Genomic DNA, 16,761 nt, shown 5'->3' on the forward strand with positions numbered 1-16,761 from the left:
ATTTGAGCCACAAGGTATCAGTACTACTTATAGCTCCTTTAAGCTCTTCAACAGAGGAGAAAAGCTTATCCCAAGGGGAAACATACTGTACAATTATTAACAGATAATATTACATATTCTGATATCATAGATATGTTCAACATAAAAATAAGAAAGAAAGCAGCACCTTTATAAGACACTAGCTATGTTTACATGCACAAAATTGCACGATCGGATTGCAATCCCTCCTCTTACATTTATGCTTTACTTTGTGTTGTCAGTCAGATGCTATGCTAGTGAGACACCTTGAAGTTTGTGTCTGTAATGTGATACATTGTGAAAAGGTTCAGAGGTAGGAACGCTTTTGCAAGCCGGTGTTGCTCAAAACTGATCACTTTGGTTGGATTGCTGCAGCTGAATTTCCAGTTCATAGTGACGATTTCTGTTTATCCTTTTTATTCATGTAAAGACTACAGTGTTGACTTTTAGAAGTTCTAAAACGTATACCTTCCATTTTAGTTTGTTGCTTGCATATTATTTGGCTGTAGACAAATAATTTGGCCTAAACAGACATACACGATCATTTAGACGTCTGTTTACAACCATAGTATTTTTTTAAGGAAAAGATTGAGAAGCATAAGTTTAAATGGATATTCCATAAAGTTAAGAAGTAATTTATCACAAAATGCCATGTTTGTTAGTTCATACTCATCTTTTTTTAGGTATGTAAAGAAGCAGCCTGTCATGACATGTTTTGTATGGATAATGCATCAACTCATACATACGTTTGTGTTACTTACCACATTGACAAGTAAATATTTGAAACAATTTTCTATTAATAATTTATAGTGTACTGTGCAGAAATATGTTCATGTGTCTCACTTTGATGATATCTACCAGGAGGTCATTCTAAGTTATGTTGCTTTGATCAGGCATATTATTCTGTCATATTTAATGTTTCATATCATTCCAACAAACCAAATGTCACCTGAGTTTTGTGATCATTTTATCCATTTCTGCCCTGCAGGTTTTAATCACAATCTACTGGCTCGGTCGGGCTGCCAACAGCTGCACCTCCTACAACGGGCCCACGCTGGACCTAAAAGAGTTTGAGGGCTTGCTGTCACAAATGCGAAAGGTCTTTGCGGTCATATTATAATGAGCAATAATGTTATAAAACTGCAATCAGTATTGTTGTACAGGTACAACATTTATTCTGTTGTTTACCTCAGTAACCATTAACGGTAAGATTGAGTTCATTCTGCAAAGCTGAAGGCTGCACACTTTTTCCTGCTGTCACTAAACGTCCAGCCAACCTGGCCTGAAACGAGGCTCGGCCTCTGCTTTGTCACTTGACTCAGTAAACTATTGTCTTTAGAAGTCCTGATGTCTGGAAATATTTGAGAAATGACCTCAGGAAAGAGGCTAGCATCATCCACCCGAGGTCCAGGCATGACCTTCATAAACTAGACTCCACTGGAAATCCCGCTGTTGCTGTCCAGGAGGACGGAGAAATGTTGGAACTGGTTTCACAAATCTTCATTCGACAATCATTCATAGCCATGATGTCACCTTCCATGAAATTTCTTCCACACTGTGACATCCCTTCACTGTCTATTAAAGAGAGAAACCACTGCCAAGTCAGCTCAATTAGTTTACCAGATGTACACACTTCATATATGGAGAAAAAAAAAAACAGGTTTCCAAATAATAAAACAAAAAAATACTGCAATAACAGGGGAGTCCAACAAAACTGCAAAATCCATTTATTTCCGATTGGCAACGCATTGCACTCATTGTTTCCAGCAGTTGTTAAACGAGAGCTGACTGAGCAGGTGGATGTTTACTCTGAAGGCAGCAGACTGAAGGAGGCCCTTCCATCGGTGGACATTCTTACAGAGCCAAAAGGAGATAAACAAATATGTCACCGTCAGAGACAGTTCCCACACACTGAGAAACCTTCGAGAATACAGAGATCCATACAGATCTGGAGGAGCTGTATAGCAGAGTGTTCACGGGTCAGGAAAAGGAAGTCGTTTGGTTGAGAGGAAAGGTCTTTCCCCACCTTCCATTAGTGCCAAAGAAACATTTCAGCTGTCGGCAGAAAACAGGGAAAGGTCCCGAAGGTGAAGAGAGAGTAATGAGAAAGGATGTAGGCAGACGATAATAGAATATGTTGAAAAGGTTGTTGACTAAATAGAAGTGGGAGGACAGTGAAGTTAGCTGAAATGTTTCAAGTGTAAAGCATTATGCAACATTTGGATGCTGGATTTCTTTCAATGGATTAAATCAAATGATATTTGTTTAACCTTTTTTTCTTTTGAGATCACATTTAAAAAAAAAAAACATCTGTGTTTTTCCATCGTTATTTTTAATGTAGGAGGCAGAGGCGGCAGAAAGTCCTCAGCGTAGCATTCGGGACAGCGGCTACATCGACTGTTGGGACTCTGAACGCAGCGACTCTCTCTCCCCGCCACGCCACGGACGCGAAGATTCATTCGACAGCCTGGACTCCTTCGGCTCGCGCTCGCAGCAGACTCCGTCGCCGGACGTCCTGGTGCCACGCGGCAGCAGCGATGGTAGGAAATGATCCGTCACGCTCACTTTATAATTTTATATGTTCATGCAAATCTGCTTGACCAAGCTGGCAGTGACTGTGCTCTTACTGTTAGGAGGACTGCCTTTTGATTGAGGTTTGCAGTTTAAATCACGCAGCAGCACTTTGCTGCAGTTTAAAAACGTTTGTTTTTGACTTTTCTATTCAAAACAATAAGTGCTTGCTTCGTTGTGCATTAGTCAAGCTGTGCAGCTCCAGTACACAGAGCTGTAAAAAGTTTTGCTTTCTTTCACACGTCAACTTTTCAGGTCGCAAAGTGAGTTTTAATATCAAAAATAAGCTGAGTAAATACAAAACACAATGTTCAAAGGATAATTTTAATCATTTAGAGGAAAAAAACTATCCAAACCAAGCTAGATTTAGAAAGAACAGTGTTTACACCTTACTGCATTTACAATAACTAGTAATGAGTCTTTTACATTGCTGTGGAGGGACTAGCCCCAGTCTTCTTTCAGCCACATGAAAGGGTTTTTAAGCATAAATAACCCGGTTAAGGTCGGTTTCACGGTATTTCATTAAGATTTAAGTCTGGACCTTGACTAGGCCACCTTGAAACCATCTTTTTTGTTTTGATCAAGAGATCCAAAAGTTTCTGGCACAACTTCACTGACTCCCAATCTGCATGTGGAGAGTCAAGGAGCCGGCGAGGTGAAGACTCCAGCAAAGCTTGAAATCCTGGAAAAGTAAATTTTCTGACCAATGTTTCAGCTTGTGGCCGTCATCAGGGCCATTCATGAAGGCTGTAAACCAAAACAGGTCGGCAAATAAAGTTGCTTCCCATTTTTTTTTTTTTTTTTTTTTTATCAGGCTATACAGAAGTGGACTAGCTGTTGCGTTTTTGATTCTCGTCCTGCTGCATAAGCTAGGTCCGTTTGAGCTTATGCCCACAAACCGATGGCTGGACATCCTTAAGGATTTTCTGAGAGGGAGCAGAATTTGTGGCTCTGTAAGTGACATCAAGTGGTCCAGGTCCTGAAGCAGCAAAACAGCCTCAGACTATCATACTTCCACGGCCATGGTTGACTATTCTTTTTGTGAAAATCTAGGTCAGTTTTACAACAAATGCAATGGGATGCGCACTTTCCAAAAAGCTCCACTTATGTCTCATCGATCCAAAGAATATAACCGTTTGTGGGGATGTGTGAGATGGGACATTATGCTCTTTTTGGCCAGCTGTGGTTTTTGTCTTGTAGCTCTCCCATTGATGCCATTTCTGCCCAGTCACTTTCTTATTGTTTTATCAGGAACAGTGACTCTGAGGCAGCTGAGGTCTTTAGTGCTTTAGATGTTGTTCTGGGGTCTTCTGTAACCGAGGTGACTTATTAATGCACTCCTGGAGTAATCTTATCAATAAAATTGAATTGAATCTTGGTAGATCGGCCACTCCGTGTTTTTTTTTTTTTTTTTTTTCTGTGTATGGGTAAGAGACTTCTCTGGTACACCAAAGCCTTATAAATAACTTTGCAACCCTTTCCAGACTGATAGACAGTGACTCTGCATCTCATCTTTTTTTTTTTTCTATAGATTAGGGCAGGATCTGTTGCTTTAAGGAATCTTGCAGCATACTTTAAGCTGTCAAATAGGTTCTTTCTAAGACATTTCTGGATTCTTTAAGTCAGTCAATAATCAGGCCAGGGTGTTGCTTGTGAAATGGAGCCAAAAAACAACTAATTAATCACAATGAATTGATGATGGAGGATAAATTATATTTTGACATAATAATAAAAAAAGAAATCAAAATTTAAAAGCGGCATTCTGTTTCTATTTATTAGTTTGATGATCTGACTCACATAAGTTTGCCAAAAAAGTAAAAACTGTGGAAATATCTAAGGGGAAAAATACTTTTCCACTGTGCTCTGCACAATAATTGCATTGAAAACCTGTGCTCCTGCCTGTAAAAGGTGTCATTTATTGTACATAAAGTATGCATTATATGTGGTATTTACCCCATAAATTCTAGAAATACATTTTTGTATCCAAACCTCAAAGCAAAATGTTTTAGAAATTGTATTTATTTATTTATTTTTTTATTTTTTTAAATATTTTTATGATGCCAGATTTAACCATCCGCTGCAGCTCAATTCTGTTCACTGCCACGCTGTTTGTTAATTAGTGGCTTTTTAAAGTTTAGCAGCAGCTTATAAAAGCTTACAGGAGTCGTCATGATGTCATTCCCTTTGCTGAACTGCATGTGGGAACATTATGGCAACACTTTGCATCCTGTTTGTGTCTGTTTTTAAGGAAGAGCATAGGAAACTGCTGATATCAGACTGTAGTTTGTAGTCTCTGTCCTTTTTGTCATTAAGTTTCACTGGAATAAAAACCTGAAGACGCACACAGCCTTATTGAAGTTAAACAGAAAGAGTCTGAGACTTGTCATCTTATGGTTTTAAAGACAAAACCTCCTGAAGGGCTTCTGGTTTGCCATACAAACATGGTAGACGTAGCAACGAACTGTTCTCGGGAAATTTAACTTTTTAAGTACTTTCGGTTTTGGGGGTAAATTCATTTAATGGATTAAATTATTATATCAGCCATCTGCTACAGTTCGTACTAATTTTCAAACATCAAAACCAATTAAATTACAAAGAGGCACCTGGCCAGGGCTGTCCTCTTAGCCCCCTGCTTTTTAATCTGGCCATGGAGCCCTTCGCCATCGCATTACTAAGCAGTAAGGAGCTATCCGGCATTGGGAGAAATGACAAGAAAAGGAGGACTTGGACATGACCTTTCCAGGTCTGACATGGGCCTCTACACTAAATGTATTAATTCTACATATGTGTGTGCTCGCCATAGTCGTACATGGAGTTCACTTCTCCTCTGTCATATCTGTCGGGAAATTTCCTCATACTGTGACAAATGCAAAACTGCAGAGGCCACACTGGTCCACATGTACTGGTCCTGTCCCTGTCTTGGTCAGTTCTGGACAAACGTTTTCCATACGGTGGCGCAAGCGTTAGGGAAACCGTCCTTTAATTGACAGGATGCTGGTTTGATTCCCCGCTCTGACCATCTCAGTCGTTTCGTCATTGAGCAAGTCACTTCACCCGCATTGCCTGCTGGCTGTGGTCAGAGGGTCCGGTTGGGCCGTTGTATGGTAGCATCGTCTGTCAGTCTGCCCCAGGGCAGCAGTGGCTGTAAACATAGCTCACCACCGTTAGGGTGTGAATGGGTGAATGACTGATTGTAGCGTAAAGCGCTTTGGGGTCTTTGGACGTGATAATGCGCTATACAAGTACAAGCTATTTACCCTGTCCAGATTCCTCAGAGTCGTAGTAACACCTAAGATTCTCCTGACTCTTTATGGGATCAGTGGCAGGAAGTTGCCTGTACCAGCCTTTAAAGACGGCTGTTGCCATTTTGTTCTCTGTTAGCGTGGTGTGCTATTCTAATCAAAGAGAGATACTACTCCTCCAACTCATATACAGTGGCTATATAACCTTATGTCGTGTTTGAGCCTGGAAAAAATAAAATCTTTTCTTCAGCACTTTACTGAGGAATTAAAAAAAAACATGGGGCCCCCTTCTTGACACATTTTAAAATCTATATTTAAGGTGAATTAATTTATATTAAAATGTGCTCTCTCTTCCCATCACCAGTAAAGCTGCAGTGTGCAGGTCTAGGGCGGTGACCTGAGAAGAAGAGAATGAGATATTTTTATTTATTTATTTATATAGAACATTTTTTAAGCATGTTGTTTAAATAGACTATTTGTCTGACCTCTCTGTACCCATAAATTCTTATTTGTAGGTGTGAAGGGGTAAAACTTTAATAAAAAGACAGTGATAAAAAACAAACTCTTAAAGAGGCACTATAAACCGTCACATTATTTTCAACAAGTCCTTAACCAGCGTGAGAGGCTCTGTTGTTTTCCTGGTTGCTGCTGTAAACCTGATTGCACGACTTCCCTGAAGCGTTACTTTTGAAACCCATTAATTTTCCTGCACAGTATTCATCTAATTCATTTTGCTCACAGCCTATAGCTCAGGGGGGATTTATCATGCTGTCAAGCATCTTGCATTCATATTCCGCTAACACCTAATTTGCAGTTTAGTGCCGTAAAGATCACAAAACTCGCAAAAAAACTGGGAAATGAAATTTGACTCTGAAAAAACGACATCAACTGAATTTATTTCAGTTGCGCAAAATGAAATTTCTACTTGGGTCAAGGGGTGTTTCTGTCAGAAATTGGACATGTTCATTAAAATACAAATCATCAAAAATTTCAAGCTGTCTTCAGTTTCAGAAAACTGTAACTGTGATCCCGCAGTCACATGTGGGCTACACACCCTGATCAAAAGCATCCGGTTACGAGCATCCATACAAATGTGCCAGGTTTCCTACCGCGACCTTCAGACAAAGCCCTTTCTTCATTCATCAAGGCAAATCGACTTCACCTTGACAGTAATTAGGGGAAAGAGGGAAGAGATTAATTCATTCTGTGAATGAAATCCGATATTGGCAACACTGTTTTGTCCCCACCAACTTTGTATGGATACGGCTCCGGTAAATGAGACAATATGTGACAGAGGAGCTCGTAGGATTAAGACTATGATTTTTGCTTTGCAGTTTTGCTTGGAGACGCCCACTTAAGGATGGAATTCAGATAGTTTACATGGTTTTATTGAAAGTATTCCCTCTTGTCTAGAATTCAGGTGTGTTTTTTTAGATTTATTACCTCTTCACTCACTCTTTACAAGAATGTGATACACTGCTGTAAATGTCCTGTGTATCCTTTTGCCAGTCAGACAGCACTTAATCTTCCCCCATAACATTTCCAAGGTTGGAGCGCACACAGACAGAAAAGGGCCATTCCTCAGTAAAAGGTGTAAGACGAATGTATTGTTTGGAGTTGAGAAGAATGCAGGTTGAAAGAGGATAATAAATGTGTGAATGAACATATTTGTGTTAGTGCTAGGATAAACTGTCACCTAAAGGGCCCTTCATGTTGTTATTAATGCATCTAAAGGCTTCAGACAGAATCAATTACCTCCTCCTGCAAACTAAAGAATCAAACTTCAGACTCGTACAGTGATCACAGTGTTGCAGATAATGTATAGGCAAAGTCACAGTCTTTAAAATACAATTTCTGGGTTATTTATGTATCTCTCTGACTCCAGAGGTTTGCATGTCCGTATAACAGGGAAGAGGGAACTAATACCCAACGCTTGGCTTCTATAAACGCAGCTCATAGCACAGACGTGATTTATGAAGTGGAAACACTGGATTTCACATTATTGCTACCAGTTTGTGGACAGTGCTATCACTCTTCATTTGTGGACTTTGGCAGTGTTTTACTTCTTATATTTAACACACTGCAGCCCTCGCCTCTTCTGTGGGAGCGTGATTGCTGATGTGGGCTTTTCAAAAAGCCGGTACAGTGAAGCACTGACACGTGGAAATGTTCCCCCCCCAAGCCTCAGCGCTGCCATATGCACAGGCATCACAGTGTCCCAGGGAAACATATGTTGCTCCTTAAAGATGGATTTACATGGATGAAAGAGGAACTCATGTTTCCAATTGATGGGTTAGGAGTCATAACCGAGCCATTCACAGTTGGAACTGTGGATGCCTCCAGGCCTTTTCTCTCTTTTTATTTTTTTATTATTTATTTTTGGTTAGAGCTTGATCTGTCAGCCTCTCAGACCAGAAGGAACGACTTGATCGAAGCAGAGCTTTTCACAAGCTAAATGTGACGTCTGTTTCCACTGACAGATGTGGCTGCTTCCATATGTATCGGATCAGAGATAATGGACTGTTTTATGGTTGGAATCTGGTTGAAAGTCGGGGTTTACAGTTGGGACATGCTTACACTGAGTCATGGTTCAGACTGAACACAGAAGCGCTCAAAGCGAAGAGATGTTGGCGCAAGGATTCAGCATCTTGAGGAGGTGTTCGTGGAGGAGCTTGTCTTAGCTGGTCCACAGGTGTCCATTTTGTGCTACTTATTTATTACGATGTTGGCGGAATAGATGAACAAACGGAGGAGTAACTTACTGGTGTGCCAGCACTAAATTACAGGAATTTTAATCATGTGACTTTTCTCTAAGAGCATGATTCTCATTCCTCTCCTCTGTTTATTATTAGAGGATCACATTCAGAGATTTTGCGGAGGAATTTACCCCACAGGTTAGGGGGAAATCCAGGAGGAGTGCACTTCTGCAAAGCCAGGTGTTAAGAGCAGCATTGGAAACCCTGGAACGGCTTTAAATTGTGTTACTGGGAGACAAACTGGCATTCAAAGTAAATTCTTCCATACCCTAGGCTAATATTCCGTATGCTGTAATGATTTATGTTGCTGTCTTTGTTTCATAAACATAGCCTATCAGTCTGTTTGAGGCTGATTGATGCTCAGCCGCTGGAATGCATTGTTTTAATTTTTATATAAAATCATAGGATTGCTGTAAGGGCCGATAAGGTCTAAGAGCTGAAGACTATATTCTCTCGATTTAAAGACAAGATTCTCAATATTTTCTCATTGTGAGTTGATTTTACACCTTTATCTTGTTGTCTTTCATTGTGTTCATAGTTTGTTATAAACAGTGACTTGGCAAGTTACTACTGTTTATGGGATATTTAAACGGAAAAAAGATCTTGAAGTGTATTCACTCTTTCTGAATTGCAACAAAAAGCTTTGAAATTATTTATTAACATAATTTTCCTCAAAAGTTTTCATATACTTCATGCTACATTTAGTCACTTTACAGCCTCAGCCTTTTACGTGGTTTTTGGGATGTTGTTTTTTTTCTTGTTTTTTTGGGGGGTTGTTTTGCAGTCTCCAGAGTTAATTTTCATTCAGGCCCTCTTCTTACGCAACTCGAAGAATCACATTTTACTGCAACTGAAGCTGCACCTTTAAAGACTAAAAACCTTTGCCCATTCTTTGCAAAATAGCTCAAGCTTGTTAGATCAGATCAAACCTTAATTGCCAAATCTTGCCACAGATCCATAGTTGAATTTAGGTCTGGACTTGGACTGGTCCGTTCTACTGTTTTTTAAACGCTGAGCTCTGGCTCTATATTTAGGGTCGCGGTCTTGCTGGAAGGTGACCCCCCACTCTAGTCTTGTCTTTTGCAGCCTCTAACAGGTTTTCTTGACATCAACTCTGACAAACACCCCGACAGCACTGTGCTACCAACACCATGCTCCAGCATGTGAATCATGTTATAGGCGATGTGCATTTTTATGTTTCCTCCTCAAAATTAGCATTTTGCATTTAGGCAAAAAAGTAGATTTTTTTTTTTTGTTTTTTTTTTGACTAATCTGAGCAGAGCATCTTCTTCTATGGATCTCTGCAGCTCCTCCAGAGTTACTCTCTCCCTCCTTGCTCTGATTAGTGCTATTGTTTGTAGGCCTGTGGGTTTAGGTGAACAGTCATGTCTTGATAGGTTTGTAGTTGCTTCCATCTTCGAATGATGATTTGAACAGAGCTCTGAGTTGAACCTTTGGGACATTGTTTCATAACCCAACTTGAATTTAGACATCTTCACAACTTTCTCTGACTGGTCTGCTGTGTTCCTTGAGCTGATGCTGTCTGTTCACTAATGCTCTCTAGCAAACCTCTAAGACCTTCACAGAACAGCTGAGATTAAATTACATAAAGGCACACTCTATTCATTAATTGGGAGATTTCTAAAGGCAATCAGTTGTGTTGGGTTTTATTTTGGGGTAACGGGGTAAATGGGGCCACGCTTTTCACATTTACTTCTAAAACCACATATCATTTTTCTTACACTTTATGATTATGTGCTATTTTGTTTTTTTTTCCTATCACACAAAATTCAAACAAGATACAGTACTTTGAAGTTTGGGATTGTAAAGTGATAAAATAGTTTTTATGAATACTTATTTGAGGTGCTTATGACAGAATATTTGAGTTCTACACTGCAAAAACAGTCATGGCGATAGACAAAATGTGTTATTAATTTAAACATCTTGATTCTGTAATGCGTGTTTTTCAGTTATTGCCTTGTAATTATAGTTTGCATCATTTCATTGCATTAGGATAATGGGAATCAGCCAGGAAGCATTTTGTAACTCTGCTGAATCATCTCCTCAGTCTTTTTCTCTAACCTCACAATCTATGATGTCTGCTGGGAGAGAGAAAAAAGTTCAATTCAGTTTATTCATATAACGCCAGGTCACAACACGTCATCTCAAGGCACTTTACAAAGTCAGTCATACAGACAAACTCGTTAAAAGGTTTTCTATCAGAGGAAAGCCAGCATTGACCTGCAGCATTGACTCCACCTGGTCGAGCGCAGAGCAACAGTGGAAAGTCACTTGCATTTCTGTTTTAGACTTTGCAGCAATCCCTCATACTGAGCATGCAAGTTCGTCCCATCTGAAAGAAATCTGCCCCTCACCTTTACCGCATCACTCCAGATCATTAGAAAACCTTATCAGCTGCTGGTCTTTCAAAATGAGATTAAATCCTGATTAGCAGTGAACGGCCACTCTGTGTGAAGATAAGGGAAGTAGCAAGGTCAACATTTTTCCATCTCTAAGGGATGTTTGTAATGATAAAAAAATCATTGATAAAAATCTTTCTGTCGCACCTTGTTGGCTCCCTCTAGGCCGCGGCAGTGACTCAGAGTCTGACGGCACGCCTAACAGGAAGATGCCAGATCTCCACAAGGACGACATGTTAGCGCGGCGGACGTCCGTCACTGAGCTGCGGACCGCCATGCCTTTCAACCAGTACCTGCCCAACAGGAGCAACCAGAGTGGATACGTGCCGGCGCCGCTTCGCAAGAAAAAGTGCGAAAAGGAGGAGGGAGGGCGCAAGAGCTGCAGTACCGCCACATCGCCTGTAGGGGTAGACCGACCTTGCAGGTGAGTGTCGTGAAAAGAAGATAAAGAGATAAAACGTTCAGACATGGTCACATCTTTAAATTCATGTCTGCAAGGAAGGAAGGAACATGTTTGTATTAATGATGTCCAGCAAAACTAATGTCACTGTTACTAATTATGCTCATTCTTTGCTAATTACATTACAGATGGCATCTATAATTATCTGTATTATTGTAGTTTTAAGCTTTTTACACAATGTATTTAATTTAGAGCAGGTGAAACATAAAAGGAAGAAGAAGAACATTAAACATACACAAGGAGAGTTAATGTAGCTGAATGTCCCGGCCATCTTCAGGTGCATCTCAATAATTATTTCTATCATCAAACTAGTTCATGTATTTCAGTAATTTAATTCAACTCCTGAATTATACAGTTTCATGTCCTGTTCATTTTAATGATTATGGCCCACAGCTAATCAAAAATCTAAATTCAGTTGTTGAGAAAGTTTTCACATTAAGACCAAGAAAACTATTTGTAACACTTTAAAGGAATGTTATGTTATGACCTGCATAATCATGGGAGAAACTGCTGACTGGGCAGTTGTCCAACAGACAGTCACGACACCTACACAGGGAGCCTGGGCTGCAGAAGGTTATAGCAAAAGGAGCTGGCGCCTCCGAGTGCTGTCCCCAAACATGTTATTGGAAAACTGACCGGAAGGAAAAAAGCATTTCATCTGGAAATGAAGATCCCAGAGTTTGGAGGAAGAGAGGCGAGACACAGAATCCTTGTTGCTTGAAGTCCAGTGATACATTTCAACAGAAGGTGATGGCACCTGGCACCCGTTCATACTACCCAGAGTAGCAATACCTCATTTGAGAACCGTTGTAACACTGGGCCTATTTGGGCAGCATCACCCTCTGACCTTATCCCATGAAGAACATAATCGCTGCTGTCAAGAGAAAAATGAGACACAAGAGGCAGCAATGGTGACAAGCTGAAGGTCGCTACAGCAACCTGGACTTCCTGGACACCCCAGCAGAGCCAAAGTTTATCACTGCATTGAGTACTGAGAGTATGCACTAGGGCTGGATGATAATTCAATAAAAATATAAATATCAATCGATAGACGTATATCAGTGATAGAAAAAAAGTGTCAATAAAAACGTTAACGAATAACAGTTTTCCTTCGTTTTGCATTCTAGCCATGTAGGTTAATATTACAGTCATTACATCCTCCTAACCAATCACAACGCAGATCCAGGAACCAAGCTTCGCCCCCTTCAAAGAATCAGAGGGCATTTGTTCTTTTTTCTTTTTTAACAACTTGGAGTTTTGGTAAAAAGTTGATTGGATAAAGGGTTGAATCAGTGTTTGTGTGTTCTTTATTTAAAAATAGGTCACTAAGCAACAGCATAAATTGGCCAGGGCTGAAGTTAAAATATATGTTTCAATCAATATTGATAATTATCAACAAATTAACTGTGATTTCTATTTTATCAATATGCTTTTTTTTTCTATGTCGTCCAGCCCTAAAATACACTATCATAATGCCATTTTATGGGAAACTGAGTTGTTTTCATTAAGTGTATTTTATAATAATCAAATTAAATGTCTTTTTAGAACCAAAATAAAATAAATGTTAAATATGTCACCCTCTGTTATTTTTCACAGAGTTAGTAACACACATTGACCTTTCATTGATGTTCTAGTTTTTTACTATGTTAATTTATTGAGGTGCACCTATAAATCTGAATAATTAAAATATGACTTTGAGCAGATAGAGCCAAAAGAAATATGACATTAATGAAGGAATAAAACAGGCAGCAACTTCAGCGGCAGTGTTGGCTTTCCTTTTGTGCTAAATGAGAATGTGCTGCACGTGTCAGCGGGAATATTTCTGGTATGAAACCTTTCAGCTGCTGATTATTTTTCTCCGCTTCATATTACTATGATAGGAGTGGCTGTTGGAGGCCAGATGTGTGTTTTCATTGGCTCTCGTTGATGCAGGGGTTTGAACCATGCTGGAGAGTCTGAAATTAATCTGCTTTAGGTCTGAGGGGCTTATTGGAATATATTGGCATGGCACGTTAACACCAGTGAGAGCAAAGTCCAGACCTTTCATCACAAGTTTCACATGTCTGCTCACTCGCTGGATTCCCTGTCCTCCTCCTCTTCAGTAAATGTGAAATGTCACAGCTGGATTTGACTGAACATACATCAACTATCGCCGTTTTAGCTTTAATGAACAGATAAAATGCAGATAATTCATTCAAAGCCAAATGTTTGCTTTGTAATCAGTCTTACACATTGTTCAAATTCCCAAGAGCTAGAAAGAGTTGACGTATGCCTCACAGGGAATTGGTTTCAGTCCATTCATCCATAGTTTGCTGCTAAAATGTTTTTATGTTCTCCAAACATTGCATTAAATCATTTTTTCTTTCATGTTTTTCCCTCATCCTTTCTTTTCCTCCCTTTGACTATTCACGTGTGTGCTCCACGTCTTGTGACCATCATGCCATAATCCTCCTCATGTCACTTATTTTGCTCCAACGTGCTGATCTTTTTTCCTCTGTGTGGCGTAAATGGATGATGTAATAGTCCAAATGGAGTCCCTGTCTTAGTCCTCCCACTTGGGGAGTCCCATAGCCCTTCTCCCACCCCACCCACCGAACCACAGATTCAGGAGAGCGGCAGTAAAGACGATGAGGAGGAGGTGAAGCTGAGCGCCTCCTCACCTTGCATTAGGATCCACGCTGTGGGAATAAGGAGGAGCAGTGAGCCTCTACGCTGTGGCCTCAGCCAGACCTACTCGGAGCCCCCCAGAGGCACCATAACTCAGCCGAAGGTCAACTGTGAACAAAGGTCAACATCCGTATCCGAATTCCATTTACTAGACCTGCTTCTAATTTGTATTTGCTCTAAATCTCAGCTCTTATGGAATTATTTCTCACACAATCGTCTGGCGAATGATTCATCTTACCCCGTCTTTACATTTTTTGCAGGAAATCTCGCTCCAAAATTATATTAATTTAGCTTTAGGTGTGGAGGAAACCCTGCAGATTCCCTTCTGTTGGAATTTTTAATCAATACCAAAATGGTACAGCCCATAATTCAGTATTATGTGAAACCCCCACCCCCAACAGAAATAGCATAAACAACATAAACATTTATTTATGTCCGTCTCTCTTAAAGTCCTTTCACGGGTTGATGTTTGGACTTTGGCTCATCAGAAAACTTTCATTGTTGTCTTTTTGCGGCTACTCTACTGTAGATACTCCATTTAGGTCATGATCCTGTTTCTGCACCCAGTGTGAGACAGAGGAGATGATAATTAGGTGACTCTGTGGTGCTCATGTCCTACATTTCCAAAACAAGCCCAAATCATCGGCCCTCTACCACCATGCCTGACAGCTGGTTGGAAGTGCTTGTGGTTTTGGGTCAGGTTGCCCAGGACCATGTTGGTCCCCCGTGTCATACATGCATGGTGACATTTTGTTGCCTCCTACTTGCATGTTTTTTTTTTTTTTTTTTGCCACATGTGGCCTTCATTTGATAGTAGTCTGACAGGAAATGGGTTGCGAGAGAGGGGGAAGAAGACAAGTGGCAAAGGTCACCAGGCTGGGACTTGAACCCTGAACGGCCGGTCAAGGGCTGAGGCCTCCAAACATGGGTCGCGCGCTCTACCCCACGCCCCCACCGTGCTCCTACTTTCATGTGTTACCCATAAGCAAACAGTTTCATGCCTGTGTACCTAAATCATTGCATATCATCTTATTTCTCTTTGTAGTTAAGGATTTTCCGGAATAGTTGAAAAAATAAATCTTGAAATGTAATGTAACGTTTTTCTTCTGAAAACTTTTTACTACCCACTGTCGCCGTTTGTTCAAACCTGTGCATATGCACAATCTCGCACCGCATCTGGATTCACAGCAAATCTGTGCAGCGCAGAGAATAAAATCCAAGCTGAACTGTAAACACAATAACAATAAATCAAAGGTTTTGTACATTTTCTGGTTGAGGCTGTTCCACGGTCCCACTCTGTGCGCCTGGCGCTGATCGTACCACTGATTGACGGTGGAGGGGGGGTGGGGGCAGATGCCTTTATAGTTGGGCAGGTGGCGGTGCGCGTCTCGGTTACTCCTGCTGCCTGTCAGCTGTCTGTCTGGCTGTGCTTACCTGATCATAAGTGCCGTTTTTCAACCACTTTGGTTGGTTTTTGAGCGCTACACCCGCTGTTTGGTTCTGGAGTGCTGTTGCTCCGCTGACGTTATCAGCTGCAGTCGGAGTCCTTAGCAGCGCACGGCTTCTGCTGGTTTCTGACCGGCCTTCTTGTTCTACCTCCGTTTTTGAAAAGCAGCTTTGTTTATATATTTCTTATTTTATGAGCACATGCCTGAGGACTACAGATGTTTTGTACTTGTACAGCGCTTTATCAAGTCTGACGACCCCCAAAGCGCTTTACACTGGTCAGTCATTCACACGCTGAAGGTGGTGAGCTACATTGTAGCCACAGCTGACAGAAGCCAGGCTGCACAGAACCACATGTTTGGGCTAAACCTCATTGCAGAAAATGTAAATAATTTACTTGCACTAAAGTTTGAACTCTGAAAGATGTGCATGTCTCTCAGTTCTTCCTTAGCACGACCTCTACTTTGACACTAATCATACTACAGAGCTCATAACAAAACATCAAGATTTTTGTCTTTTTTGTTTAATCGGGCTAAATCAGCTGTATCTAAACTAAGTAATCCTAAAGAAATTGTTGCTGTAATTTGATTCTTTTAGTAAGCCATGTAACTTGTTATAATCTCGGGTCTTGAACAGGCGTAATACTGGTGTGTGCGATGTTGCTCACAGAGGTCCAGTGAATGATTAGGGGGAACATTGCCCACTATTTCCCTCTACAGGAAAGATTAGGGCACCTGATTAAAGCGAAACAGTTCAAGGCAACTTATTGCTCACAGTTGTTTATTGAAGCAATAAACCAGATTCCCTTAGAGCAGACTGTGAGAAGAACGGAGGAAATAACTTTCCATCAAAGTGGGCCTGAAGCGTCGCTGCTGCTGGGATGAAGCGACAAATTGTGGACATCAAACATGGCAGATAACTCTGTTTCATTCCTGAGACAACCTGCTACAAAACAAATGCTACAAAGGAAGGAGATGACGGGGTGAAATGAACAGCACCTGGTGTCTGTACTGACACGTGTTTGGCTTTTGCCAGGCATCTCTTCCAATAACCGTACAATTTGGGTCAGGCTGCGGTTTGTTCCACCTGAAGGGTTTCTAACCTGGCAAATCATTTCAGTTCAAAAATAACTGAATATTTCCTGTCCATCCACTTTAATGGTGTGAACACTGGAGAATTGT

At 40.7% G+C, this 16,761-nt stretch overlaps 1 protein-coding gene across 6 annotated transcripts in view; it reads left to right on the forward strand.

The window, feature by feature from the left end:
• Positions 1 to 16,761, forward strand: part of LOC105931916 (LIM and calponin homology domains-containing protein 1) — a 104,818-nt gene that overhangs the window by 58,488 nt on the left and 29,569 nt on the right. For 5 of the 6 annotated variants that reach the window (XM_036127539.1, XM_036127537.1, XM_036127538.1 and 2 more), the window contains 4 exons: positions 1,007 to 1,117; positions 2,360 to 2,558; positions 11,173 to 11,431; positions 13,991 to 14,254. In XM_036127539.1, the coding sequence (XP_035983432.1) occupies positions 1,007 to 1,117; positions 2,360 to 2,558; positions 11,173 to 11,431; positions 13,991 to 14,254 (833 nt within the window). The remainder of the gene's footprint in view (positions 1 to 1,006; positions 1,118 to 2,359; positions 2,559 to 11,172; positions 11,432 to 13,990; positions 14,255 to 16,761) is intronic. The other variant, XM_021320623.2, reaches the window with a different exon arrangement.

This window comes from Fundulus heteroclitus, chromosome 23, assembly GCF_011125445.2.
Source record: "Fundulus heteroclitus isolate FHET01 chromosome 23, MU-UCD_Fhet_4.1, whole genome shotgun sequence".
In the NCBI taxonomy this organism is placed as follows: Eukaryota; Metazoa; Chordata; class Actinopteri; order Cyprinodontiformes; family Fundulidae; genus Fundulus; species Fundulus heteroclitus.